At 36.1% G+C, this 27,224-nt stretch overlaps 1 protein-coding gene across 4 annotated transcripts in view; it reads left to right on the forward strand.

Moving 5' to 3' along the window:
* Positions 1-27,224, forward strand: part of LOC100398050 (disintegrin and metalloproteinase domain-containing protein 5) — a 128,564-nt gene that overhangs the window by 22,076 nt on the left and 79,264 nt on the right. For all 4 annotated transcript variants that reach the window (XM_078347533.1, XM_078347532.1, XM_035270343.3 and 1 more), the window contains 5 exons: positions 1,221-1,292; positions 1,462-1,628; positions 2,788-2,869; positions 7,694-7,830; positions 15,940-16,123. In XM_078347533.1, the coding sequence (XP_078203659.1) occupies positions 1,221-1,292; positions 1,462-1,628; positions 2,788-2,869; positions 7,694-7,830; positions 15,940-16,123 (642 nt within the window). The remainder of the gene's footprint in view (positions 1-1,220; positions 1,293-1,461; positions 1,629-2,787; positions 2,870-7,693; positions 7,831-15,939; positions 16,124-27,224) is intronic.

Raw genomic sequence — 27,224 nt, forward strand, 5'->3', positions numbered from 1 at the left:
CTAATATGATTATTCTAGAACATAGCAAAAATATGCAACTTATTTTTAGTTAGTGCCCTAATATTAACTTAGCAACATTTATTTGTTCAACTATTGCTAAGCACACACATTTAAGCAACAGGTCCAGCTTTCTTAATGCTATAAACTTCTAAACAAAATGTTATTATTAATTTTGACAGTATTAATAGAACTTACCCCTTTGATCAATGAATGAATGTAATAATAGTTTAATAGTAAGCAATGTGTTAATAAAATGTATTGTATCAATAAGTCAGAAGATAAAAACGATTATCATTTTGGTGTGTTTCCAAAAGACATTTTACAAAAATTAAACTCCATTTTCATATAAACTTTAGTTATAGGAAGATTTGTAAATAGGTGTTTTTCAACATGATCTAGAATACGCATCTAAAACTGATCACCTCTTAATGAAAAAATATTTGAGATTTGCCAGTGAAATATTGGAAGCCAGGTTCGTATACCTAATATCATCCTTGTTATTTAACACTGTCTTGGCATTTTAAAGCAATTAGGTATAGGAAGAGCTTACTGGAAAAAGAAGAAATTAGAACATGTGTTACAATACACTGTGAAAAGGATGTTTCTAACACAGTATACGGTATCATTTTAATGGTGATCCTCTCATTGAGGATCTTCCTACTTTCTGCACATACTATTTTTTGGTCTAGGATTATATTTATAATTATATAAATGATAACTGCTTGAAATACATTTTAGAATTTCAGGATTCAATTTTCATTAAAAAGAAATAGTGCTAAATTGATTGCATTAAACATTGCTTAAAATCATGTTATGGCCAGGTGCGGTGGAGTTTGAGACCAGACTGGGCAACATGGTGAAACCCTGTCTCTACTAAAATACAAAAAATTAGCCAGGCATATCGGTGTGCACCTGTAGTCCCAGCTACTCGGGAGGCTGAGGCAGGAAAAGTTCTAGAACCTGGGAGGCGGAGGTTGCAGTGAGTTGAGATCACACCACTGCACTCCATCCTGGGCAACAGAGTGCAAAAAAAAAAAAAAAAAAAATCATGTTATTACATATTTTTATTAAATCATGATTTATATATTATTACTTATTTCCTGGATTTCAGTTGGAATGGATTCTTATGGCTACTTTAGAATACAGCATATTGTAAAATAAAAGATATGTGGTATATTAATTACATCAATTAGTTTTTAAAAATCATTTGTCTTTTGCAGTTTGATTACATGGGTTCTGATATAAACGCTGTAACACAGAAGGTTATTCAGATAATTGGCCTTGTTAACACTGTAAGTTTTTAAAAACTATTTTAAAATATATTTTATAAGAATGATGTGTATAATATTTTGCTATGTTGTTGAAGAGTTTCCATAACCAAAGTACTGTATCAAGTGTGTATCTATAAAATGTAATATAATGTTCAAGTTTATCGAAAATTTTTAATTTATATTCTTTTAGATGCTTACCCAGTTACAACTGAATGTTATTATATCTTCCATTGAAATCTGGTCAAATAAAAACAAAATCGATACTACAGGGCATGCTGAAAGTGTATTAGTACAATTTATTGAATGGAAAAAGAACCATCTTAACTTTAAACCACATCAAATTGCATACTTACTTGTGTAAGTATAGTATTCTGCATTTTATTTCATTTTTTTTTTTTGACCGCTGGTAGAAGGAAACTTATTGCTGACAGAAGAGACCAGCCTTTTGATAAGTGACTGTGTTTCAGTGTGAGGCAAACAAAAAGTGCCTACAGATACGGAGAGAATGTGGTCAAGACACAGGATGGCTTCACCTACATCTTGTTATTCACTAAGTCAACAAAGAAAAACTCACTAAATACGATTGTAATAAAAAAAGTCTACAGTGCTCTGAGCATGGACACTGCTGATTGACAGCAAGCTTGTACTGCTCAGCAGGTTTGGCAGAGTCTTCTGTTGTGGGCTTGACTTTATTTTATGTGGTGTTTGACAGATGTCAGAAGAAAAGAATGTATTAAAATGGCAGAAGCTACATTTTATAACATTAAAGGAATAATTCAAAATGATTTAATATGATCATTATGAAAAATAAGCATTTATTTTATATATATTGTGTTCTACACATTTAATATAGATACTGTGGAATGCGAAAAATGTAAGCAAGAGTCCTTGTCCTCAAGGAGCTAATGTGCGGCAAAACTGAAAATATTTTATCAAATGACATAAAGTCATTAATAAAAGCAAAATTCCACAAAAACATATTGGAATAGCTAAAAGTTTAATTATGAGTGCTACAATTTATTTGATTTCCTCTGGTTTATGAACCTTTACTCTAGATTGTATTTCTACATTTCTGACTTACTTCTAGTTAATTCTTATGTTTATATTTTCTAATAAAATGAAGTATTGAGTTGTCATACTATCTAGAATTTAATACGCAGAAAAATTTGGTAAAAAATAAATAAATGAAGAAGAAGTTCATAGAAATTTAAATTTTCAGGGATATAAATATCGAGGATACCAGAATAAAAATGATAATTATTACTGCAATAGTATTTGCATAAATTATTAGACCTTATCATATTTCTGGATATTTATCAAATTCAAAAGTGAAAGTGTATTTTGAAATACTCTTCACATTGAAACTTTGAGAAAAATGTATTTTAATGGTATAACTTAAAGTAGCATGGTATTTGGGAGATAGTAGAGATAGTAATTATTTGTTGATGTTTGCTGCTATGAAACTTGTCAATAATAACCACTTTACAATTCACTTATGGAAGAAGTTATTTTTCAGCTTCAAGAAAATTTCCACCTTCATAGGAGCCACATTTCCTGGGCAAGTATGTAATAAGGATTATGCTGCTGCAGTTGCTCTGGTGGGTAATTATCTGGTTTACTCTCAATACTTTCATGTTTCAAATTTTCCTAAATGTTTTAAAACATGAATAAGTATATTACTTAGTTTCCCCATAATTTTATAGCTTTTATATTACTAATTTGGAGCATAATCGAGGGGTATGTTAGGAATGGGGCTAGAAGAAAGCAAATGAGCACGTGATGCATTTCCATGATGATTAAGGACATTTACTCCTGCTTAAGGAGTAATGTACATTCTCCAATCCCTTTTCTCCTGGGATGTGATTGTATTTTTGTGAAATTACTTGCTATCATCTTACAGGTCACTCTGTGTTCATTTTTCACCCCATTTTTGTTCTCTGTGCTTCACTTGAGATCTGACTTTAAGTAGAATTAATAATTCTACAACAATTTTTAATCTGCTATTAAGCAGACCAAAATTTTAAATTCTAGAGTATCTACTTGATGATTTTTTTAAAACCTTGTTAATTAAATCTTAAAATCACATAACTGAGGTATAATCAACATACAAAAGCTGTACATATTTAATGTACACAACTTGCTGAGGATGGAGGTAAGTATTACACTTGTGAAACCATCACCACAATAAATGCTGTAAGCATATTTGTCATTTCCAAAAGACTACCCTGCTTTCTATGCTTATTATTAGTAGTAATATTTTGTCATAACATTTAATGGAGGTTCTATCCTCTTAGAATTTTTTTTTAAATTAAAATTTTATATTTTATTTTATATTCAGGGGATACATGTTATGGATATATTATGTACTGGTAGGGATTGGGTTTTGCATGTGCCCATTACCAAACAGTGAACATTGTATCCAATAGAATTTCTCAACCTGCAGTCCGCCTTCCACCCTCCTGCTTTGGAGTCCTAGTGTCTATTATTTCCATCTGTAGTCCATGTGTGCCCATTGTTTAGCTCATACTTATAAGTGAGAACGTGTGATATTTGGCTTTTTGTTTCTGAATAAGTTCACTTAAAATAATGACCTTCAGCTCCATCCATGTTGCCACCGAGAGCATTGTTTCATTCTTTTATTATGGCTGTGTGGAATTCCATTGTATATAAGTATCAAATTTTCTTTTTCCAGTCAACCATTGATGGACACTTAGGCGGGTTCCCTGACTTTGTTATTGTGAATAGTGCCATGATTAATGTATGAATACAGCTGTCTTTTTTTGTATATTTTATTTTCTTTTGGGTGGATACCCAGAGGTGGAATTGCTGGTAGTTCTATTTTTAGTTCCTTGAGAAATCTCCATACTGTTCTCCATAGAGGCTGAAGTAATTTACTTTTCTACCAACAGGATATTAGGGTTCCCTTTGGGCTGGGCATGGTGGCTCACACCTGTAATCCCAGCATTTGGGAGGCCGAGGTGGGCAGATTGCCTGACATCAGGAGTTCAAGACTAGCCTGGCCAACATAGTGAAACAGTCTCTACTAAAAATACAAAAAATTAACTGGGCATGGTGGCATGCACCTGTAATCCCAGCTACTTGGGAGGCCAAGGCAGGGGTATCGCTTGAACCAGGAAGGTGGAGGTTACAGTGAACTGAGATCCCACCACTGCACTCCAGCCTGGGTGACAGAGTGAGTCTCCATCTCAAAACACAGAAATAAATAAATAAATAAAGTGTCCCTTTTCTCTGCGTTTGTGCTATCTGCCATTTTTTTGACTTTTTCATAGCCATTTTGATTGATGTCATATATCTCAGTGTGGTTTAAATTTGCATTTCTTGATGATTAGTGATACTGAACATTTTTTCATGTGTTGCCCACTTCTCTTTCTTATTTTGAGAAATGTCTATGTTCTTTGCTCAAGTTTGAATGAGATTATTCATTTTTACCAAAATGTTGAATTATGTTTATTGATTTATGTTGAATCATCCTTGCATCCCTGAAATGATGCCCACAGATTGTGCTGTTGATCTGTGCTCTCTCCCTGGCCTGGGAGCAGCAGGGATGAAGGCAGCAATGGCAACAAGAGGAAAGGACTCATCAGCGACTTCTGGGAGTAGGGCGGTATATATCCTGTTGGTACATGAAAGTGCCTAGCCTTTTTTGTGACATGATGGTGTCAGCTAGCACCGGGCTCCTCATCTCAGGCAGTGTGGCCATGGCTTCTCTGGGCATTGAACCTGGGAGGTGAAGGTTGCCTCCCTGGGAGGCAGAGTGTCACTTCAGCTCAGGCCCTGAGGGAGAGGGAGGGCACAGTAGGGACTAGGATGGGTAGACAGAATAGCTCCATAGTGGCTTGGCCCTGCACAGAAGGATATAGCAGCAGCTTGGCTCAGGGATGTTTCCAGACAAATCTGAGCTGGGAGACACAGTCATGGAGGCAAAGTGTTTTCTTCGGTTTTCTCTCTGGCTATCCTGGGTTTCTATGTGTTTTTCTTTGTTTGTGATGGAGTCTTGCTCTATCGCTCAGGCTGGAGTGCAGTGGTGCAATCTCAGCTCATTGCAACCTTCACCTCCCAGGTTCAGGCAGTTTTCCTCAGCCTCCTGAGTATCTGGGATAACAGGCATGCACCACCACACCTGGCTAATTTTTGTATTTTTAGTAGAGAGGAGGTTTTACCATGTCGGCCAGGCTGTTTTCAAACTTCTGACCTCAAGTGATCCACCCATGTTGGCCTCCAGAGTGCTGGGATTACAGGCATGAACCACCATGCGTGGCCTATCCTGAGTTTCTGTGCTACCCAGGGGATATACTTGGCACCTTCATTTAGTTATTTTCACCAAAATGTAGTTGCTTATTCACTGTTTTGACTGTCTTTATAGTGGGGACAAGTAGGAGGGACTTCCAGTTGTCCATCTTGCTGCTCTTACTTTCCTTCCAATATCTTTTTTTAAAAATTTCTTTTTAATTTTTCACTACGATTAGTTTAAATTTGTGTCTCTTTACCATTCTGGTTCATTCATTCTGATTTCTGTTTGTATGTTTCTCAGTTTACATTCCTCATAGGACTTTTACTTATTAAATGCCATATAAGTCAGGGCAAATTAAGAAAACAGATACTACACTAGGTATTTCAAAAGGATTTAGAACAGAGAATTACACAGGTATTTCATGTCTAAAAAGGTCAAAAGGGAATAATGAGTTAATAGAGAGATAATAAAAAGATCAGCTACCACTCCAGAACTAAGGAAAGATTGGGGTTCCCAAAATTGAGGTCAGAAGAGGAGACATCCAGGGAGGAGTACTGCCTCCAGCTGCTGCTACATTCAGGGGCATAAATAGATGAACTCTGATAGTACTGGAAGAAGTTGTAGTCAGGAAACTATTGATCCTTGAGTAAACTACAAATACTGGAATAAACTTCCACTTTAGGAGCAAAATGGTGCTGATTGGGCCATGCTGACAGAAACAGCAGTCCATGGGAAAAAGAAAGCCACTTCTTTCTTCTAACTGCAGATAATTTGGTAACAAAAAAATATGGGAACTATAGTTTGCAGAATCTTAGTCCCATAATCTTATAGCAGAGTATAGAAGGGTAGATTTGAAATTGATTTTGTTGTTTTTTATGGTTCTTGCACTCATCTGTTATATCATTTTAACTTATGAGAATCCCTAACATATGAGGGAAAAAAGAGGCTTCTATTTCCTCTAACGAATAGTAGAGGGAATAGGGATCTACCAAAATTTGGTAAAAATACAGCCTTTCCTACAATTTATTCCTTGCTTCTGTCCTCATAATTTCTTTTGATCAAAACCTGGGATGGAGAAGGAGAGATTGCTTACATTCAAGCAGGAAGTGAAAATTACTCTTTTTAAAAGGTGTACTGAAACATTTGATGCATTAGTTTATTGTTATGTTGGCCATACTGTTTCTCTCCCCATTAGTAAACAATAAGCAACCCAGGGCAATATGGAGAACCAAAAATTTAGAAACATCTCTGTGGATATTGGCCATCTTCTCTGAACTACTCTTTACTTATCACTCCCTCACTGTAATTTTTCTCTTACTTTTGGGTCATCAGAAACCAATTACTTTTTTACATTACAATATCAAATAATTTTCTTCTATGATGTTGTTTTTTGCATTTTGGATGTTCAGTGGCCCGTATTATTTTGCTATGTGGTAGGAGGATTAATTGATTTTGTTGGAAGTACTTAAATATGCACAGTAATGACATGTGAGTAATTAAGGCAAATAATGACTGAGTTATCCCAAAATGTTTTCAATTTTACCTGCAACTTCAAAATAATTTGAAATTACTTAGAAACAGGTGAAAGCTGTGCTCTTTCTTCTATATACAAGACTTTAATTGTCTTCTGAATTGTCATCTGAGCAGGACTCTTAAAGGAAAACATAAACATTGGAAATGATGTACGGGAGAACAATAATGCCTATGAGGATGTATTATTTATATCTTGCGATGTAACAGATCATACCAAAACTTGGCAGATAAAAGCAATGCAATTCTGTAGGTTAGGAATCTAGGAGAAATTTAGCGGGTGGTTCAAACTCTAGATTTCCAACAAAGGCTAAAATCAAGGTGTCATTAAGTGCTGGAGTTATCTCAAGGTTTGACTGGTGGAGGGGGATATGCTTTCAAGCTTAGTCATGTGGCTGTTGGCAGATCTCAGAAAGTCTGCTACCAAGATCACTCATATGGGCTTCTCTCCAAGTTCACCTTAATGATATTGTCATTAAGTTTTGAAACTTAATGTAACTATAATGTGAACTCATTAATGTTTAATAAATCTATCATCAAAAAGTTTGTATAACTCTACTAATTTTTGATTAAGTAGATATTGTTGTATTTTAGAACTGATTATAATTATTAGTTAACTTTTTCTTTTTCTTATATTTAGTATTCAGAGGGTTTATCCTTGGAGTCATATACTGTCATTATTGTGCAGTTGCTTGGCCTTAATCTAGGATTAACTTATGACAAAACTGACATCTGCCATTGTTCAGGAAATGTTTGCACAATGACGCCAAAAGCAGTGTAAGAATTTTCTTTATTTAATTGACATGTTATTTCTTTCTTTAATTCTTTTCCCTTTCAAACTTTTTTAGAAAAAATTTCGTGGTTACATAGTAGATGTATGTATTTATGGGGTACATGCGATGTTTTGATACAGGCATGTAATGTGATAAAAGCACATCATGGAAAATGGATACCCCATTTTTATATCCTTTGTGTTACAAACAATCCAGTTACACACTTTATTTAAAAATGTATAATTAAGTTATTATTCATTGTCATCACCCTGTAGTGCTATCAAATAGCAGGTCTTATTCATTCTTTGTTTTTTTTTTTTTTTTACTGATTAATCATCCCCATCTCTCTACAGAACCCCACAACCCATCCTTGCCTCTGGTAACCATCCTTCTACTCTGTATTTCCATGAGTTTTGATTAGTAGATCCCACAAATAAGTGAGAACATCTAATATTTGTATTTCTGTGCCTGGCTTATTTCGCTTAATGTGATGATCTCCAGTTCCATCAATGTTTTATTTTTAATCATATACATAATACATATATACATCCTAAAGTTGTACATAATAAATATATGCATCCTAAAGATTTATGATATAGGTATGATATTTTGACCCAAGCCTACAATGTGTAATGATCAAATTGGGGTTATTAGGATTTCCATTACTACAAGCATTTATCAATTCTTTTCATTAGGGACATTCCAATTCCACTCTTTTAGTTATTTTGAAATACGCAAGAAATTATTGTTAACGGTAGTCGCCTTGTTCTGCTAATGAACACTTGATCTTATTCCATCTATTTGTTCTTATTTGATCTTATTCCATCTAGGGTTCATTAGCAGAATAAGGTGTATTTTTGGACTCATCCGCAATTCCCTTTCTACCTCCCCCTCCAACCTTCCCAGCCTCAGGTAACCACCATTCTATTTTCTATCTCCATGCATTCAATTTCTTTTAGCTCCCACATTTGAGTTAGAACATGTAATGCTTGTCTTTTTGTGCCTAGATCATTTTATTTAACATTATGTCCCACAGTTTCATCAATGTTGAAAATGACAAGATTTTATTCTTTTTATGGCTGAATAAAATCCTACAGTGTATGTGTACAATATTTTCTTTCCAGATTCATCCATTGATGGACACTTAGGTTGGTTTTATATCTTTATTGTGAGCAATGCTACAATAAACATGGGAGTGCAAATATCTCTTCAATACATTTATTTTCTTTCTTTTGAATATACTTCTAGTGGTGAAATTGCTGATTGATATGGTAGTTCTATTTTTAGTTTTTGAAAACATTTATAGTGTTCTTCATAATGGCTGTACTTACATTCCCACCAAGATTGTATGAAGGTTCCTTTTCTCTGCATCCTCGCCAGCATCATTCTTGTCTGTCTTTTTGTTAAAAGCCAGTTGACTGAGGTGAGATAATATCTCATTGTAGTTTTGATTTGCATTTATCTGGTGATTGGTGATGTGCAGCAATTTTTTCCATTTGTATGTCTTTTAAGAAATGTTTATTAGATCTTTTGCCCATTTTAAAATCAGATTATTTGTTTCTCTGCTATTGAGTTGTTTGACTTCCTTATAGATTCTGGTTATTAAACCCTTATTAGATGGGCAGTTCACAAATATTTTCTCCCATTCTGTAGCCTGTTCACAATTGGTAATCACTTTGCTGATAGTTTATTTTGCTGTGCAGAAGCATTTTAGCTTGATGTAATCGTATTTGAGCATTTTTGCTCTGGGTGCCTGTGCTTTTGAAATCTTACTCAAGGAATCTTTTTTCAGATGTATTTTCTGGCATATTTCCCCAATGTTTCTTTGAGTACTTTTATAGTTTCAGGTTTTAAATTTAATTGATTTCGATTTGATTTTTTATATATGGCAATAGAGAAGTGTCTAGTTTTATTCTTTGGCATGTAGATGTCCAGTATTCTCAGCATCTTTAATTGGAGACATTGCTCTTTCCCCAATGCATGTTCTTGGAGGCTTTATCAAAAATGAATTGACTGTAAATGTGTGGATTTATTTCTGGATTCTCTATTCTTTCCATTGATGTACATGTCTGTTTTATGATAGTGCTGTTTTTTGTTTTGTTTTGCTACAATAGCTTTGTAGTATAATTTGAAGTCCAGGGATGTGATTTCTCAGTTTTGTTCTTTTTGCTCAAGGTGGCTTTGGCTATTCTGGATCTTTTGTAGTTCTATATAAATTTTATGTTTATTTTTTCTATTTCTATGAAGATTGTCATTGCTGTTTCGATAGGGATTGCCTTGACTCTGTAGACTGCTTTGGGTAATATGGACATTTTAACAATATTGATTCTTCTAATTCATGAGCATGGCATGTCTTTCCATTTTGTGTCTATGTGTTCTCTTAATTCCTTGCATTAATATTTTATAGTTTTCATTATATGGATCGTTCATTAATTTTAAGGAACACTCGTATTTCTATTAATCAAACTAAAGTTGTTGGCAATTATATAACACTACACCAAAAAATTGCAGAGTACACCCTCTTTGCAAGTGCAAATGGAGCACATACAAAAATAGGCCTAGCACTCTCTCAGGCCTCTCCATGCCTGGGAAGCCCTTTCTCCTTATTATTTTTAGAATAAGGATTATAGTTTGTTTTTCTTTTGGCCAGCTCAAGGGCACTTTCTATGAATGGGCCATATGAATGGTCTATTTTTAGTGATCCTGAAACATCTAAATACTGATAAATATAAAACATTGATAAAAGAAAATGAAGAAGACAAAAATAAATAGGTAGTACATGTTTATGGATTGGAAGAATTATCTTATTAAAATAGTCATAATATTTAAATTGATCTACAGGTTTAGTGCAATTTCTATTAAAATTTTATTGTCATTTTTCACAGAAATAAGATAAAAATTATAAAATTTGTATAGAACCACGAAAGACACTGGATAGCCATAGCAGTCTTGAACAGAAAGAACAAAGCTAGAAGTACCACAATACCTGGTTTCAAAATCTATTACAAGCATACAGTAATCACAACAGCATAAAAACAGACAAATTGACCAAGGGAACAGGATAGAAAACCCAGAAATAAATCCACATCTGAAGGTCAATTTATTTTTGACAAAGTTGCCAACAGAACACAATGGGGAAAGGACAGTCTCTCCAATAAAAGATTCCGAGAAAACTAATACATGGTGCTATGTTAACATTCAGAAGAATGAAATTGGGCCCTTATCCCATACCATATGAAAATAAACTCAACATGCATTAAATGCAAAAGCATGAGACCCCAAACTCTAAAACTACCAGAAGAAAACAAAGGGGAAATCTTGACATTGATCTGGGTAATGATTTTTAATATATGACCCCAAAAGTACAGGAAACAAAAGCAAAGATAGACAAACGGGGATTACATCACACCAAAGGAAAGAGTTAACAGAGTGAAAAGACAGCCCACAGACTGGGAGAAAATATTTTCAAACCATGCATATGATAGAAGCATAATATCCTAAAATACATAACACAATCTCAACAGCAAGAACATATACAAGCCAATTTAAAAATGGCCAAAGGACCTGAATATACATTTCTCTGATGAAGACATACAAATGATCAACAGACTTGTAAAGAAATAGTCAACATTTAAAAATGGCCAAAGGACCTGAATATACATTTCTCTGATGAAGACATACAAATGATCAACAGACTTGTAAAGAAATAGTCAACATCAGTAATAATTAGAGAAATGCCAACTAAGAAAGCACCTCACGCCTGTTAGAATTGCAATGATCAAAAAGAAGACATGTATGTGTTGACTAGGATGAAGAGAAAAGGAAACACTTGTATTCTGTTGGTGGGGATATAAATAATACAACCATTATGAAAAACAATATGGAAATTCCTCAAAAGTACTAAAAGTAGAATACCATATGATTCAGCAATCCCACATCTGGGTATATATTAAACATAATTAAAATCAGTATGTTGAAGAACTATTCGCATTCCCATGTTCATTGCAGTTATTCACAAAAGCCAAAATATGGAAGCAACCTAAGTGTCCATCAGTGGATGAATTGATAAAAACAGTCATTGTCCTAGTTCATTTTATGCTCCTATGTCAGAATACGCAAGACTGTTAATGTATAAAGAAACAAACAAACAGATATTTATTTGGCTGACCATTCTGGAGTTTGAGAAATCCAAGGTAGAGAGGCCTGGATCTGGTGACAGCCTTCTTTCTCCATCATGCTGTACAGGAGGAAGTGCAAGAGAGCACAGCTGCATATAAAAGAGGAGCTGAACTTGGTTTTATAGCTAAACCACTTTTCATGATAACCATGACAGTCTATTCAGGACATGCATGATAGAAGCATCCTCAAAGATTAGTTCTTATGGCCTAGTCATCTCTGAAAGGTCTTACTTCCCAATACTGTTGCATTTATTGGGTATTAAAATTGGCACATGAATGTTGAGGACACACTCAAACTACAGCATTTCACCCTAACCCCACAAATTCACATCCTTCTCACAATTCAAAATACAATCATTTCATCCCAATAGCCCCCAAAGTCTTCTTGTAACATCATCTCTAAAGTCTGAAGTTCAAATTCTAATTCAGATGAGGATAAAGCTCTAGGCATGGTTTATCCTGAGGCAAATTCCTCTCCAGCTGTGAGCCTGTGCAATTACTAAGTTGCATTGTTTTTTGGTGCTTCCAAAATACAATGGTGGGACAGACACAGTATAGACATTCCCATTCCAAAAAAGAGAAATAGGCAAAAGGGGTAACTGGTTTCACATAACTCCAAACCCAACAAGGAAAAAGAACACTAGCTTAAACCTGGAGAATAACCTCCTTTGACACCATGTCCTACATCCTGGGCATACTTGAGTGGAGGCTGAGTCTGCAAAGCCTCAGGATTCTTGCTCTTGTCTGGGCTTAGTCCACCTAACAGCTTTCACAGTTTGGAGTCTCATGCCTGCATCTCTCCCAGACTGAGCTTGCAAGCTGGTGGCTTTAAAGTTCTGTGGCCTCAGGGGCTTTCCCACTCCCATGGATTCACTAGGCATTTCCCTAGTAGGAACTTTCTGTGGTGGTCTCACTCTTATAGCCTTGATGGACTTTGCTCCAATGGGAGCTCTCTGCAGTGGCTCTATAACTGTGAGAAGTCTCTGCTTGGGCTCCCATGCTGTTGATGACACGTTTGAAAACATCTAGGTGGAGGCTACCATGTCCCTGCAACTCTTGCGTTCTGCAGGTCTGCAAAGTTAGCATTGTGTGGACATTGTCAAGGCTCACCACATGTGCCTTTTGGAGAGGTGGCTGAGCCACACCTGGGCCCACTTGAGTAATGGATGGGGAAGCTGAGAAGCACTGTGCCAGAATGCAGAGCCCAAGGCAGTGAACCTGTAGAGCCCACCTCAGGCCTGTTCACTGAAACCGTTCAGCCCTTCTAGAGCTCTAAGCCTGTGATGAGATGACAGGAGAGGCATCCTCAGAGATCTCAGAAATGTCTTCAGGGTCATTCTGTTGTTGTCTTCTTGGTTAACCTGGATAGAAACTGGCATGTCAGGAGAGCACCTTCCTTGATAGGTTGCTATTAGCAGAGATTCTAATTGATTTCCCTGATTGGTGGTGCCATGTTCATCTGGTGTTTTCAGCAAGACTCCTATTAGATCTTGGGGAGGAGTGAGTCTACTCAGACTACCTTGGGTTATCCTTTTGTGTTTCTGAAAACATTAAGCCTGGGTCATTGACTTCTGTTGAGTTCAGAGATATGAGATTCACAGCTATTATGCCATTCTTCTAGTCCTGTGAATGCAAACCTGTTTCCCTCTCTCTTCTCACTTTTCAAGATTCTCCTTAAGTTGCTCTTTGCATTAGTTCCAGAGTTTATACATGTACTTAGGGAGAAGCAGGAAAAAAATAAGTCTATGCCATTTTGTCTGGATGAGAAGTCTATAACATTATTTCAAAAATGTTTATGGAAAGCAAAAGCTCTAAAATAAGTTATCAAAGTTAATAATAGCATATTTATGTTGGCATTTACAGAAACAGTACAAAAATAAAATTAGATAGAGAAAAATATATTAAATATTGCAGCCAAAATTTTAAATTCAGTTGTTTGGTACTAGAAAGATAAATAATAACATAATTCCTATGTTTAAACACTTAACAAAGTCATAGGATAGGTATAAGCGGCTTTCAAAAAGTTCATGGAAAATGTGTATTATAAAAAACTACACATGATTAAAATTTTTTGGCACCAAAATAAACTTATATCAAGTGGTCATAACATGTCTGAATGAGATCTAGTTTGAGACATATGGAAGGATAAGACATAAGATTAAAAAGGGCCCCTATCAGAACTACATGAATTCTGCTCAAACTGAAGCAAAAGCAAACATCAATTTATAGGGAAGCTTTGGTGGAAAAATGGTGAAATCAGTGATGCTTTACAAAAATCAATGGATACAGTGCCCCAAAGTAATTAGCAGTTTACAAATGGTTAAAACTCCCTTTTTGTTTGTTTGTTTTGTTTGAGATGGATTGTCACTCTGTTGTCCAGGCTGGAGTGCAGTGGCGAGATCTTGGCTCACTGCAACCTTCGCCTTCCAGGTTCAAGCGATTCTCCTGCCTCAACCTCCCAAGTAGCTCGTACTTCAAGGCACGTGTCACCATGCCTGGCTAATTTTGTATTTTTAGTAGAGACAGGGTTTCACTATGTGGGCCAGGCTCGTCTCGAACTCATGACCTCAGGTGATCCACCTACCTCGGCCTCCCAAAGTGCTGGGATTATAGGTATGAGCCACTGCGATTGGCCAAACTCATTTTAAGAAGGGATGAGACAGTGTTGGTGATGAAGCTTGCTGTAGCAGGCAAGCAACGTAAGTTTACAAGGAAAAAAATTGATCTTTGTGCTGTCATTGAACAAGACTGACAACAGCATGAACAACAGTCAACATCATAGACATTTCAATTGGTTCAGCTAACACAATTCTGACTGAAAAATTAAAGGTGAACAAATTTTCCACTCAATGGGTGCCAAACTCATTGTGTCCAGATCAGCTACAGATAGGAGCAGAATTTTGATGGAAAATTTTTTGAAGCAATTTTGAAAAAAATAAAAATAAAACTAGTGAATTTTGCGAGTCATTGGATACACAATCAGTATATTTATATAACAATGAATTGGATTTCTGTATATTGACAACAAATAGAAAATGAGATAAAAGGTACAATTCTATATACAATGTTTCCCAAAACAGAAATTATACAGATATAACTTCAATAAAGTATATGCAATTGTATACAGTGAAAATTAAGATTCTGAAATATTTCTTTGAAGAGTTGTGACAGGAAGGGAAAGAGCTTTACCAGCACGATCATGAAGATAAAGCACAATTAAAACAACAGCTACCAAGAGGTGGACCTGGTCCAGCTAAAGTAAAACTAGACCAGTTAAGAGCATATGTCATGGCAAAAGTTTTAGGATGCTGAAGATATTTTGCTTGTTGACTTTCAAGATGGCTAAAGAATAGTATCTGCCAACTAGGAGGCATCCATCTTATAGTCTTGATTTGGCTCCTTCTGTCTTCTATTTGTTTCCTAATCTTAAAAGCTCTTTCAAGGACACTCATCCTTCTTCAGTTAATAATGTAAAAAAAGACTGAATTAACCTAGTTAAATTTCCAGGATCCTCAGTTATTTAGGGCTGGACTAAACAGTTGACATCATTGCTTACAAAAATGTCTTGAACTTTGTGTTGAGAAATAAGTTTAAATATTTATTTTCATATTTTAAATTTGTGCTTTTATGAACTTTTAGAGGTCCTCATATCTACATAGGATCTTGTATAAAACAAGATGTATGACTAAAAAGAATTTTGGAATGTGTATATATGTACATATATACACATATATATTTATTTTAATATATATATTTTTCTTGGAGTTAAAAACATGTTAAAACATATTAATAATGTAATAAGTATGTTTTAAGATTTGCTAAGTGTTTTCTATGAAGACTAATGCTCTTTAAATCTCTCTTTAAAGCACCATATTATCGGATATGTAAAAATATACAACGAAAATTTGTGTGATATTCATATTTTTATATTTTAGGAACTCTGGTGGTGTCAAGGATTTTAGCATCTGTAGCTTGGATGACTTTAAATATATTTCTTCACATAATGACGTTACATGTCTTCAGACAGATCATCTTGAAATGACAACCTACACAGCACCAAGAGTATGTGGCAATGGAGTGGTGGAAGGAGGTGAAGAATGTGATTGTGGCAGTAAAGATGTTAGTAGACATTTTTTATAAAATTTAAAAAATGTTCTGGTAGTAAAGAAGATAAATACCTTATCTGTTAGTAAAATAGATTTGAAAAACACATTCTTTGGAAAATATGGGAGCCTTTTTTTTCTAATTTTATTATTTTTGGAAGCATGGAGCAAAAGGTCTTTAGATAATTTTTGTCTTCAGTTATGTCTTCTGACATTATTTAGTGTATATATTAGCTCCAAATTTAAATAAAATGGCCACAAAGAGTTATCTAAGGGATTGAAGGAATATGCCCTCAACAACAAGCAGAAATAAAAACAAACAATGACATCTAAAGACAGTAGATTATAACCAATGGGGTAGAAAAATGCATGGTTTGCTAATATAGGTGAAAACATTTTCTATGGAAAGGTGATTCTAATCAAAATATTTTGAAATTAAATTTATTATAATTATAAAAATATAAAGCTAAGATCAAACAAAAATAATTATAAAAGACGATAAAGGGATATCAGCAAGATAGCTCAGTAGACAGTACTAGAGGCGCCTAATGCTGGTCTCCCACCACAAGAAAGGACCAAAGCAATGGATAAACAACTACATTTGACCAGAGTGACTTACATGGAGTGCTGAAGTATAGGAAGGGAGTGGTGAAAACCCTGCGGAGCACAGAAACTTAGAATGGCTGCCTAGAGAAAAAAAGGAAACACTGTGGTTATTCCAAGATAAACACATAACAATTAAAGAACAAGAAGTAAAACTCAGTTTGACCTCAAAATATAGAATATTAGGCAATCTACAAAATAATAAAACTGGTGAATCTTTCAAATCATTGAATACAGAAATAAATATATAACAACGAATTGGATTTCTGTGCACAAACAACAAACACATAGAAAATGAAATCAAAGGGACAATTTTATATATATAATGTTTCCCAAAACATGATGAATATAGATAAAATACATGTAATTGTTCACAATTAAAATGAAAATTACTCAGGAAAAGAAAAAAATATTGAAATGAATGGAGACATAATCCACTTTTATGGATTGGTAGATGTAATATCCATACATTCAACACAGCCCCAATCAAAATCCACTCATCTTTTTGTAGAAATTGACAAGCCGATTCTACGATTGTTAGGGAAATGTAAATGACCTAGAATAAACAAAGCCATGAAAAGAAAATAAATTGGAGCACATACACTAATTTCTATAAATGTCAAAATTTTCTGTAGAGTTATAATAATGAAGACAAGGTAATATTGACCAAAAGATAGATATGTGCAATTAATACAGTAAAACAGAGAATCCAGCTATAAGATGATATTTATATGACCACTTTATATGGTTGGACATAGCTATTCAATTGGTAAAGAAAATCTTTCTAACAAAATTGTATAAACTAAACATACATGTAAATAAAATCAAACTTGATCTCTCACCATACACAAAAAATTAACTTGAAATAAATCGAAGACCTAAAAATTAGAACTAAAGCTCAAAAACTTTTGGGATAAAATATATGAGACAATCTTTGTGATTGGCGGTAGGCAAAATTTGTTAGATATGGCAAAGAGAAGGAAGTTTAAAGAGAAAAATAGTTGTATTTTCTCAAATTCAGAACCTTTTTCACTTAGACTGTGATAAAAATAAAATGACAAGCTCCAGAATGTGGTAAAATATGCATAATTTATATATTGACAAACGACTTTTATTCAATTATTTTAAAAGACAAAACTCAGTTTCTAGTCAGGCATCTAAGACACTTGGAAGTTGCAACTCCAATCTATCAACAAGTAAAAAGCTGAACAAACCAAAAAAGCAGCAACTCTTTTCAGATCTGTCAGAGAAATGAGATCACAGGATGAACCACTGTTCGCAAATTCAATAGACCAACAAGTGAATACAGAGAACCACAACTTGCTAGAGCAGAAGGACATGCGCTAAACTTTCACACAGCCAGTAGTGGAGTAGAAAAGCCTAAACTAAAATTGACAAATTGCCAGAGGCTCAGTGTATACAACTATGAGAGTTAAAAACTCTAGAAGGACCCATTTATTGAGGATATTCTCATACTTTTATGAGCTTTACCTCTAGGAGTTTAATCTTATTCTCACAGTGAATATCAGAGAAAAATTCCCTTGTGCTTCCAGAAGGAGGAGGAGAAAAGGAACCATTCTGAAATAAGCTAGAGCATTCTGTTCTTCTTACCAAGAAGAAATGAAAGGGAAAAATTATCATTAGTATGTTATTATAAATTACACTATCCCTGAAGTAGAATAGTGTTATTTGAAAGTGTACTTGGATTTGTTGTAAAGGTATATTTTCATCTCTGAGGCCACCATTAAAAAAGTTTTTAAAAAGTATAACTGATACACTAAGAAAAGGTAGAAAATAGCACTGTAAAATGCTCAGTTAAACACAAAAGGCAGACTGAGCATCATGATGTAGCCCTGTAGTTTCAACTACTAGAGAAGATGAGGTGAGAGGATTCCTTGAGCCAAGGAAGTCAAATCGGCCTGAGCAATGCAGTGAGATCCTCTCTTTAAAAAGAAATAAAAAAAGGAAAAGAAAAAAAAGACAAACACAGGGACACAAAGTCACACAAATAGAAAAGAGTAATGAATATAGTAGTTATTAATTCAACTGTATTTATTATCCCTTTGCTTTCAATGAGTTAAGTGCATCGATTCAAAAAATAAAAAAGATTATCAGAATGAATAAAAAACCAAGATCTAGCTATATATTGTGGTGGTTAATACCGAACATCATTTGATTGGATTGAAGGATGCAAAGTATTATTTCTGGGTGTGTCTGTGAGGGTGTTGCCAAAAGAGATTAATATATGAATTAGTGGACTAGTAAAGGCAGATCCACCTTTAATCTAGGTAGGCACCATCTAATCAGCTGCCAGCATGGCCAGAATAAAAGCTGGCAGAAGAACATGGAAAGCCTAGACTGACTGAGTCTCCTGGCCTACTTCTTTCTCCCATGCTCAATGCTTCCTGCTCTTGAACATCGAACTCCACATTTTTCAGATTTGAGACTCTTGCACCTTCAACCACAGACTGAAGCCTGCACTATTGGATTCCCTACTTTTGAGGTTTTGGACTGGCCTCCTTGCTCCTCAGCATTCAGATAACCTACTGTGGAACCTCACCTTGTGATCATGTGAGTCAATACTCTTTAATAAACTCCCCTTTATATGTACATCTATCCTATTAGTTCTGTCCCTCTAGAGAACTGTAACAAATACAGTTGTCTACAAGGAGCCCTCTTTAAGTATAAAGATACATGTAGATTAAAGAATGGCCAAAAACATACTATGCTAATAGTAATAAATCCTGGAGTAGCTGTATTAATTTCAGACAAGTAGTCTTCAGAGTGAGGAAAGTTTTCCTGGATGAAGAGGGACAATTATAATGATAAAGGCGTCAATTCTGCAAGAAGAGATAACAATTTTTAATGTGTATATGACTGACAACAGAGGGTCAAAATACATGAGGTAAAAATAGATAGAACTGTAAGGAGAAATAGATGAATCTACTATTATAGTTGGAGACTTCAGCACTCCTCTATCAGAAACAGACAGATCCAGCAGGCAAAAAATCAGTAAGAACATAGTTGAACTCAACAATAACTTTAACCAACTGGATATAGTGGACATCTACAGATGACTTCATCCAATAACAAAATAATACAAATTTTTATCAAGGTCATATTGAACATTCACCAAGACAGACCATGTTCTGAGCCAAAAATCACCACTTAACAAACTTAAACAAATAGATATCATAAAATGTTTGACCACAGACCACAGTGAAAATGAACTAGAAATTTGTAACAGATTGCTAGAAAGTCCCAAATACTTGGAGATTAAAAAAGACATTTTCAAATAACACATGGGTTATAGAAGAAATATCAGGAGAAATATAAAAATAGTTTGAACTGGATAAAAATAAATATGCAATTATCAAAAGCCATGGTATTCAGTAAAAACAGTGCTCAGAGTAAACTTTATAACATTGGTTACATGTATTAGAAAAAAAAAAGGGGATCTAAAATCAACAGCCTAAGCTGACATCTTAAGAAACCAATTAAAGGGGGATAGGATCCAAGATGGCAGAATAGGAACAGCTCTGGAGTGCAGTTCCCAGTGAGAACAACATAAAGGGTGAGTGATCACCACATTTCCAAATGAGTTTTCACTGCCCACAGACCAGGAGATTCCCAAGCTGAAAAGCACCACAAGTTTGCAGCATGGCTGTTTCAGCTGGCACAATGGGTTTCCACACAAAAACTCACACAAATCTGGATGGCCATTTCATCTGGTTCCTGGAATGCCTGGGAGACAGCTGCCTATTCAACCGAAAAGAAGGGGGCTGAAACAGGGAGTCAGGTGATCTGGCTCAGTGGGTCCCATCCCACAAAGACCAGCAATCCGAAACACTCTGAAATGAGAGTTTTGCAGCAAGTGCAGCTGGACCTGGGATGGTCCAGCTCTGTGGGGGGAAGGACGTCTGCCATTACCAAGGAAGTTGACCACTACTGAGGCAGTCCACTATTACCAAGGCAATCCACCATTACTGAGTAAGTCCACTCTTACAGAGGCAGTCCACCATTATCTGACTGGAACAATAGAACTCACAGCTCAGCATGTGAGCTCCTATAAGGGACAGACTGTCTCCTCAAGAAGCTCCCTGACCCTTGTATATCCAAAAAGACACCTCAAAAAGGAGAGCTCAGGCTGACATCTGGCGGGGGTATCCTTCTGTGATGAAGATAACAGAAGAATAAACTGGCAGCAACCATTACTGTTCAGCAGCCACTGCAGGTGATCCCCAGGGAAGCAAGCTCTGGAGTGGACCTCTAGCAGTCCTACACTAGAATGGCCTGACTGTTAGAAGGAAAATTTTAAAACGGAATGAAATAACTTCAACATCAACAAAAAAGACATCAACCTAGAGACCCCATTCAAAAGTCACCAACTACAAAGACCACAGGTAGATAAATCCACAAAGATGGGAAAAAACATGTTCTAACCCAATGCAAAGAAACTAAGAAACTTGAAAAAAGGTTTGACAAAATGCTAATGAGAATAAACAGCTTAGAGAAGAATATAAATGACTTCATGGAGCTGAAAAACACAACGTGAGAACTTCAGGAAGCATACACAAGTTTCAATAGCTGAATTGACCAAGCAGAAGAAAGGATATCAGAAATTGATGATAAACTCAATGAAGTAAGATGAGAGGGCAAGATTAGAGAAAAAAGAGTGAGAAGAAATGAACAAAGGCTCCAAGAAATATGGGATTATGTGAAAAGACCTAATGTACATTTGATAGATGTACCTGAATGTGATGGAGAGAATGAATTCAAGCTGAAAAACACTCTTTAGGCTATTACCCAGGAGAACTTCCCCACCTAGCAAGGCAGGCCAATGTTAAAGTCCAGGAAATACAAAGAATATCACAAAGATATTCCTCAAGAAGAGCAACCCCAAGGCACATAATCATCAGATTCACCAGGGTTGAAGTGAAGAAAAAATGCTAAGGGAAGCCAGAGAGAAAGGTCAGGTTACCCACAAAGGGAAGCCCACCAGACTCACAGCGGATCTCCTGGCAAGTACCTTACAAGCCAGAAGAGAATGGGGGCCAATATTCAACATCCTTATGAAAAGAATTTTCAACCTAGAATTTCATATCCAGCCAAACTAAGCTTTATAAGCAAAGGAGAACCAAAATTCTTTATGAACAAGCAATTGCTCAGAGATGTCATCACCACCAGGCCTGTCTTACAAGAAGAAAGGAACGAACAGTACCAGCCACTCCGAAAATGTACCAAATAGTAAAGAACATTGACACAATGAAGAAACCGCATCAACTAACGGTCAGAACAACCAGCTAGCATCAAAGTAGCAGGATCAAATTGACAAATACCAATATTAAACTTAAATGTAAATGGGCTAAATGCCCCAATCAAAAGACACGGACTGGCAAATTGGATAAAAAAGTCAAAACCTATTGGTGTGCTGTATCCAGGAAATCCATCTCACATGCAAGGACACACATAGGCTCAAAATAAAGGGATGGAGGAAGATTTACCAAGCAAATGGAAAGTTAAAAAAAAGCAGGAGTTGCAATCCTAGTCTCTGATAAAATATACTTTAAACCAAATAAATCTTCCAAAAAAGAAAGCATCAGGCCAGGATAAATTTACTGGTAAATTCCAGTAAATTCCATCCAATCATCTAAGAAAAAAACATACCAATTCTCTATGGTCTTTTTTAGTAGATAAAAGTAGAGAAAACACTTCTTTTTTTTTTTAAATTTTTTATTGCATTTTAGGTTTGGGGGTACATGTGCAGAACATGCAAGACAGTTGTATAGGTACACACAGGGCAGTGTGTTTTGCTTCCTTTCTCCCCTTCACCCACATTTGGCATTTCTCCCCAGGCTATCCCTCCCCACCTCCCCCTCCCACTGGCCCTCCCCTTTTCCCCCCAATAGACCCCAGTGTTTAGTACTCCCCTCCCTGTGTCCATGTGTTCTCATTTTTCATCACCCACCTATGAGTGAGAATATGCGGTATTTAATTTTCTGTTCTTGTGTCAGTTTGCTGAGAATGATGTTCTCCAGATTCGTCCATGTCCCTACAAACGACACAAACTCATCATTTCTGATTGCTGCATAATATTCCATGGTGTATATGTGCCACATTTTCCCAATCCAGTCTATCATCAATGGGCATTTGGGTTGATTCCAGGTCTTTGCTATTGTAAACAGTGCTGCAATGAACATTCGCGTGCATGTGTCCTTATAGTAGAACGATTTATAGTCCTTTGAATATATACCCAGTAATGGGATTGCTGGGTCAAATGGAATTTCTATTTCTAAGGTCTTGAGGAATTACCACACTGTCTTCCACAATGGTTGAACTAATTTACACTCCCATCAACAGTGTAAAAGTGTTCCTTTTTCTCCACATTCTCTCCAGCATCTGTTGTCTCCAGATTTTTTAATGATCGCCATTCTAACTGGCATGAGATGGTATCTCAATGTGGTTTTGATTTGCATCACTCTGATGACCAGTGATGATGAGCATTTTTTCATATGATTGTTGGCCTCATATATGTCTTCTTTTGTAAAGTGTCTGTTCATATCCTTTGCCCATTTTTGAATGGGCTTGTTTGTTATTTTCCTGTAAATCTGTTTGAGTTTTTTGTAAACTCTGGATATCAGCCCTTTGTCAGATGGGTAAACTGCAAAAATTTTTTCCCATTCTGTTGGTTGCCGATTCATTCTAGTGACTGTTTCTTTTGCCATGCATAAGCTGTGGAGTTTCATTAGGTCCCATTTGTCTATTTTGGCTTTTGTTGCCAATGCTTTTGGTGTTTTGTTCATGAAGTGCTTGCCTACTCCTATGTCCTGGATAGTTTTGTCTAGATTTTCTTCTAGGGTTTTTATGGTGCCAGGTCTTATGTTTAAGTCTTTAATCCATCTGGATTAATTTTAGTGTAAGGTGTCAGGAAGGGGTCCAGTTTCTGCTTTCTGCACATGGCTAGCCAGTTTTCCCAACACCATTTGTTAAACAGGGAATCCTTTCCCCAGTGCTTGTTTTTGTCAGGTTTATCAAAGATTGAATGGTGGTAGATATGTTGTGTTGCCTCCAATGCCTCTGTTTTGTTCCATTGGTCTATGTCTCTGTTTTGGTACCACTACCATGCTGTTTTGATTACTGTAACCTTGTAGTATAGTTTGAAATCCGGTAGTGTGATGCCCCCGCTGTGTTCTTTTTGCTTAGAATTGACTTGGCTATGTGGGCTATCTTTTGGTTCCATATGAAGTTCATGGTGGTTTTTTCCAGTTCTGTGAAGAAAGTCAATAGTAGCTTGATGGGGATAGCGTTGATTCTGTAAATTACTTTGGGCAGTATAGCCATTTTCACGATATTAATTCTTCCTAACCATGAACATGGAATGTTTTTCCATCTGTTTGTGTCCTCTCTAATTTCGTTGAGCAGTGGTTTGTAGTTTTCCTTGAAGAGGTCCCTTACATTCCTTGTGAGTTGTATTCCTAGGTATTTTATTCTTTTTGTAGCAATTGTGAATGGCAGTTCATTCTTGATTTGGCTTTCTTTAAGTCTGTTATTGGTGTAGAGGAATGCTTGTGATTTTGGCATATTGATTTTATATCCTAAGACTTCGCTGAAGTTGCTTATCAGTTTCTGGAGTTTTGGGGCTGAGGCGATGGGGTCTTGTAGGTATGCTATCATGTCGTCTGCAAATAGAGACAATTTGGCTTCCACCTTCCTATTTGAATACCCTTTATTTCTTTTTCTTGCCTGATTGCTCTGGCTAGAACTTCCAGTACTATATTGAATAGGAGTGGTGAAAGAGGGCATCCTTGTCTAGTGCCGGATTTCAAAGGGAATACTTCCAGTTTTTGCCCATTCAGTATGACATTGGCTGTTGGTTTGTCATAAATAGCTTTTATTACTTTAAGATACGTTCCATCAATACTGAGTTTATTGAGGGTTTTTAGCATAAAGGGCTGTTGAATTTTGTCGAATGCCTTCTCTGTGTCAATTGATATAATCATGTGATTTTTGTTTTTGGTTCTGTTTATGTGGTGAATTACGTTGATAGACTTGCGTATGTTGAACCAGCCTTGCATCCCCGGGATGAATCCTACTTGATCATGATGGATAAGTTTTTTGATTTGCTGTTGCAATCGGCTTGCCAATATTTTATTGAAGAAATTTTGCATTGATGTTCATCATGGATATTTGCCCGAAGTTTTCTTTTCTTGTTGTGTCTCTGCCGGGTTTTGGTATCAGGATGATATTGGTCTCATAAAATGATTTGGGAAGGATTCCCTCTTTTTGGATTATTTGGAATAGTTTCAGAAGGAATGGTACCAGCTCCTCTTTGTGTGCCTGGTAGAATTCGGCTGTGAACCCATCTGGACCTGGGCTTTTTTTGTGTGGCAGGCTCTTAATTGCTGTCTCGACTTCAGACCTTGTTATTGGTCTATTCATAGTTTCAGCTTCCTCCTGGTTTAGGCTTGGGAGGACACAGGAGTCCAGGAATTTATCAATTTCTTCCAGGTTTACTAGTTTATGTGCATAGGGTTGTTTATAATATTCTCTGATGATGGTTTGAATTTCTGTGGAATCTGTGGTGATTTCCCTTTATCATTTTTTATTGCATCTATTTGGTTGTTCTCTCTTTTCTTTTTAATCAATCTGGCTAGTGGTCTGTCTATTTTGTTGATCTTTTCAAAAAACCAGCTCTTGGATTTATTGATTTTTGAAGGGTTTTTCCTGTCTCTATCTCCTTCAGTTCAGCTCTGATCTTAGTTATTTCTTGTCTTCTCCTGGGTTTTGAGTTTTTTTGATCTTGCTCCTCTAGCTCTTTCAATTTTGACAATAGGGTGTCAATTTTGGATCTCTCCATTCTTCTCATATGGGCACTTATTGCTATATATTTTCCTCTAGAGACTGCTTTAAATGTGTCCCAGAGGTTCTGGCATGTTGTGTCTTCGTTCTCATTGGTTTCGAAGAACTTCTTTATTTCTGCCTTCATTTCATTGTTTATCCAGTCAACATTCAAGAGCCAGTTGTTCAGTTTCCATGAAGCTGTGCGGTTCTGGGTTGCTTTCTGAATTCTGAGTTCTAACTTGATTGCACTAAGGTCTGAGAGACTGTTTGTTATAATTTCAGTTGTTTTGCATTTGCTGAGGAGTGCTTTACCTCCAATTATGTGGTCAATTTTAGAGTAGGTGTGATGTGGTGCTGAGAAGAATGTGTATTCTGTGGATTTGGGGTGGAGAGTTCTGTAAATGTCTATCAGGTTTCTTGCTCCAGGTCTGAGTCAAGCCCTGGATATCCTTGTTGATTTTCTGTCTGGTTGATCTGTCTAATATTGACAGTGGAGTGTTAAAGTCTCCCACTATTATTGTGTGGGAGTCTAAGTCTCTTTATAAGTCATTAAGAACTTGCCTTATGTATCTGGGTGCTCCTGTATTGGGTCCATATATGTTTAGGATCGTTAGCTCTTCTTGTTGTATCGATCCTTTTACCATTATGTAATGGTCTTCTTTGTCTCTTTTGATCTTTGTTGCTTTAAAGTCTATTTTATCAGAGATGAGAATTGCAACTCCTGCTTTCTTTTGCTCTCCATTTGCTTGGTAAATCTTCCTCCATCCCTTTATTTTGAGCCTTTGTGTATCCTTGCATGTGAGATGGGTTTCCTGGATACAGCACACTGATGGGTTTTGGATTTTTATCCAATTTGCCAGTCTGTCTTTTGATTGGTGCATTTAGTCCATTTACATTTAGGGTTAATATTGTTATGTGTGAATTTGATACTGCCATTTTGATGCTAGCTGGCTGTTTTGCCCATTAGTTGTTGTCGATTCTTCATTATGTTGATGCTCTTTAGCATTTAGTGTGATTTTGGAATGGCTGGTACTGGTTGTTCCTTTCTATGTGTAGTGCCGCTTTCAGGAGCTCTTGTAAAGCAGGCCTGGTGGTGACAAAATCTCTGAGTACTTGCTTGTTCGCTAAGGATTTTATTTTTTCTTCACTTATGAAGCTCAGTTTGGCTGGATATGAAATTCTGGGTCAAAAGTTCCTTTCTTTAGGGATGTTGAATATTGGCCCCCGCTCTCTCCTGGCTTGTAGTGTTTCTGCTGAGAGATCTGCTGTGAGTCTGATGGGCTTCCCTTTGTGTGTGACCTGACCTTTCTCTCTGGCTGCCCTTAGTATTTTTTCTTTATTTCAACCTTGTTGAATCTGACGATTATGTGCCTTGGGGTTGCTCTTCCTGCGGAATATCTTTGTGGTGTTCTCTGTATTTCCTGCATTTGAGTGTTGGCCTGTCTTGCTAGGTGGGGGAAATTTTCCTGGATGATGTCCTGAAGAGTATTTTCCAGCTTGGATTCATTCTCTTCGTCACATTCTGGTACACCTATCAAACGTAGTTTAGGTCTCTTCACATAGTCCCACATTTCTTGGAGACTTTGTTCATTCCTTTTTGTGCTTTTTTCTCTGATCTTGGTTTCTTGTTTTATTTCATTGAGTTGATCTTCGACTTCTCATATTCTTTCTTC

The sequence above is a fragment of the Callithrix jacchus genome, chromosome 13 (assembly GCF_049354715.1).
Source record: "Callithrix jacchus isolate 240 chromosome 13, calJac240_pri, whole genome shotgun sequence".
NCBI classification, from domain to species: Eukaryota; Metazoa; Chordata; class Mammalia; order Primates; family Cebidae; genus Callithrix; species Callithrix jacchus.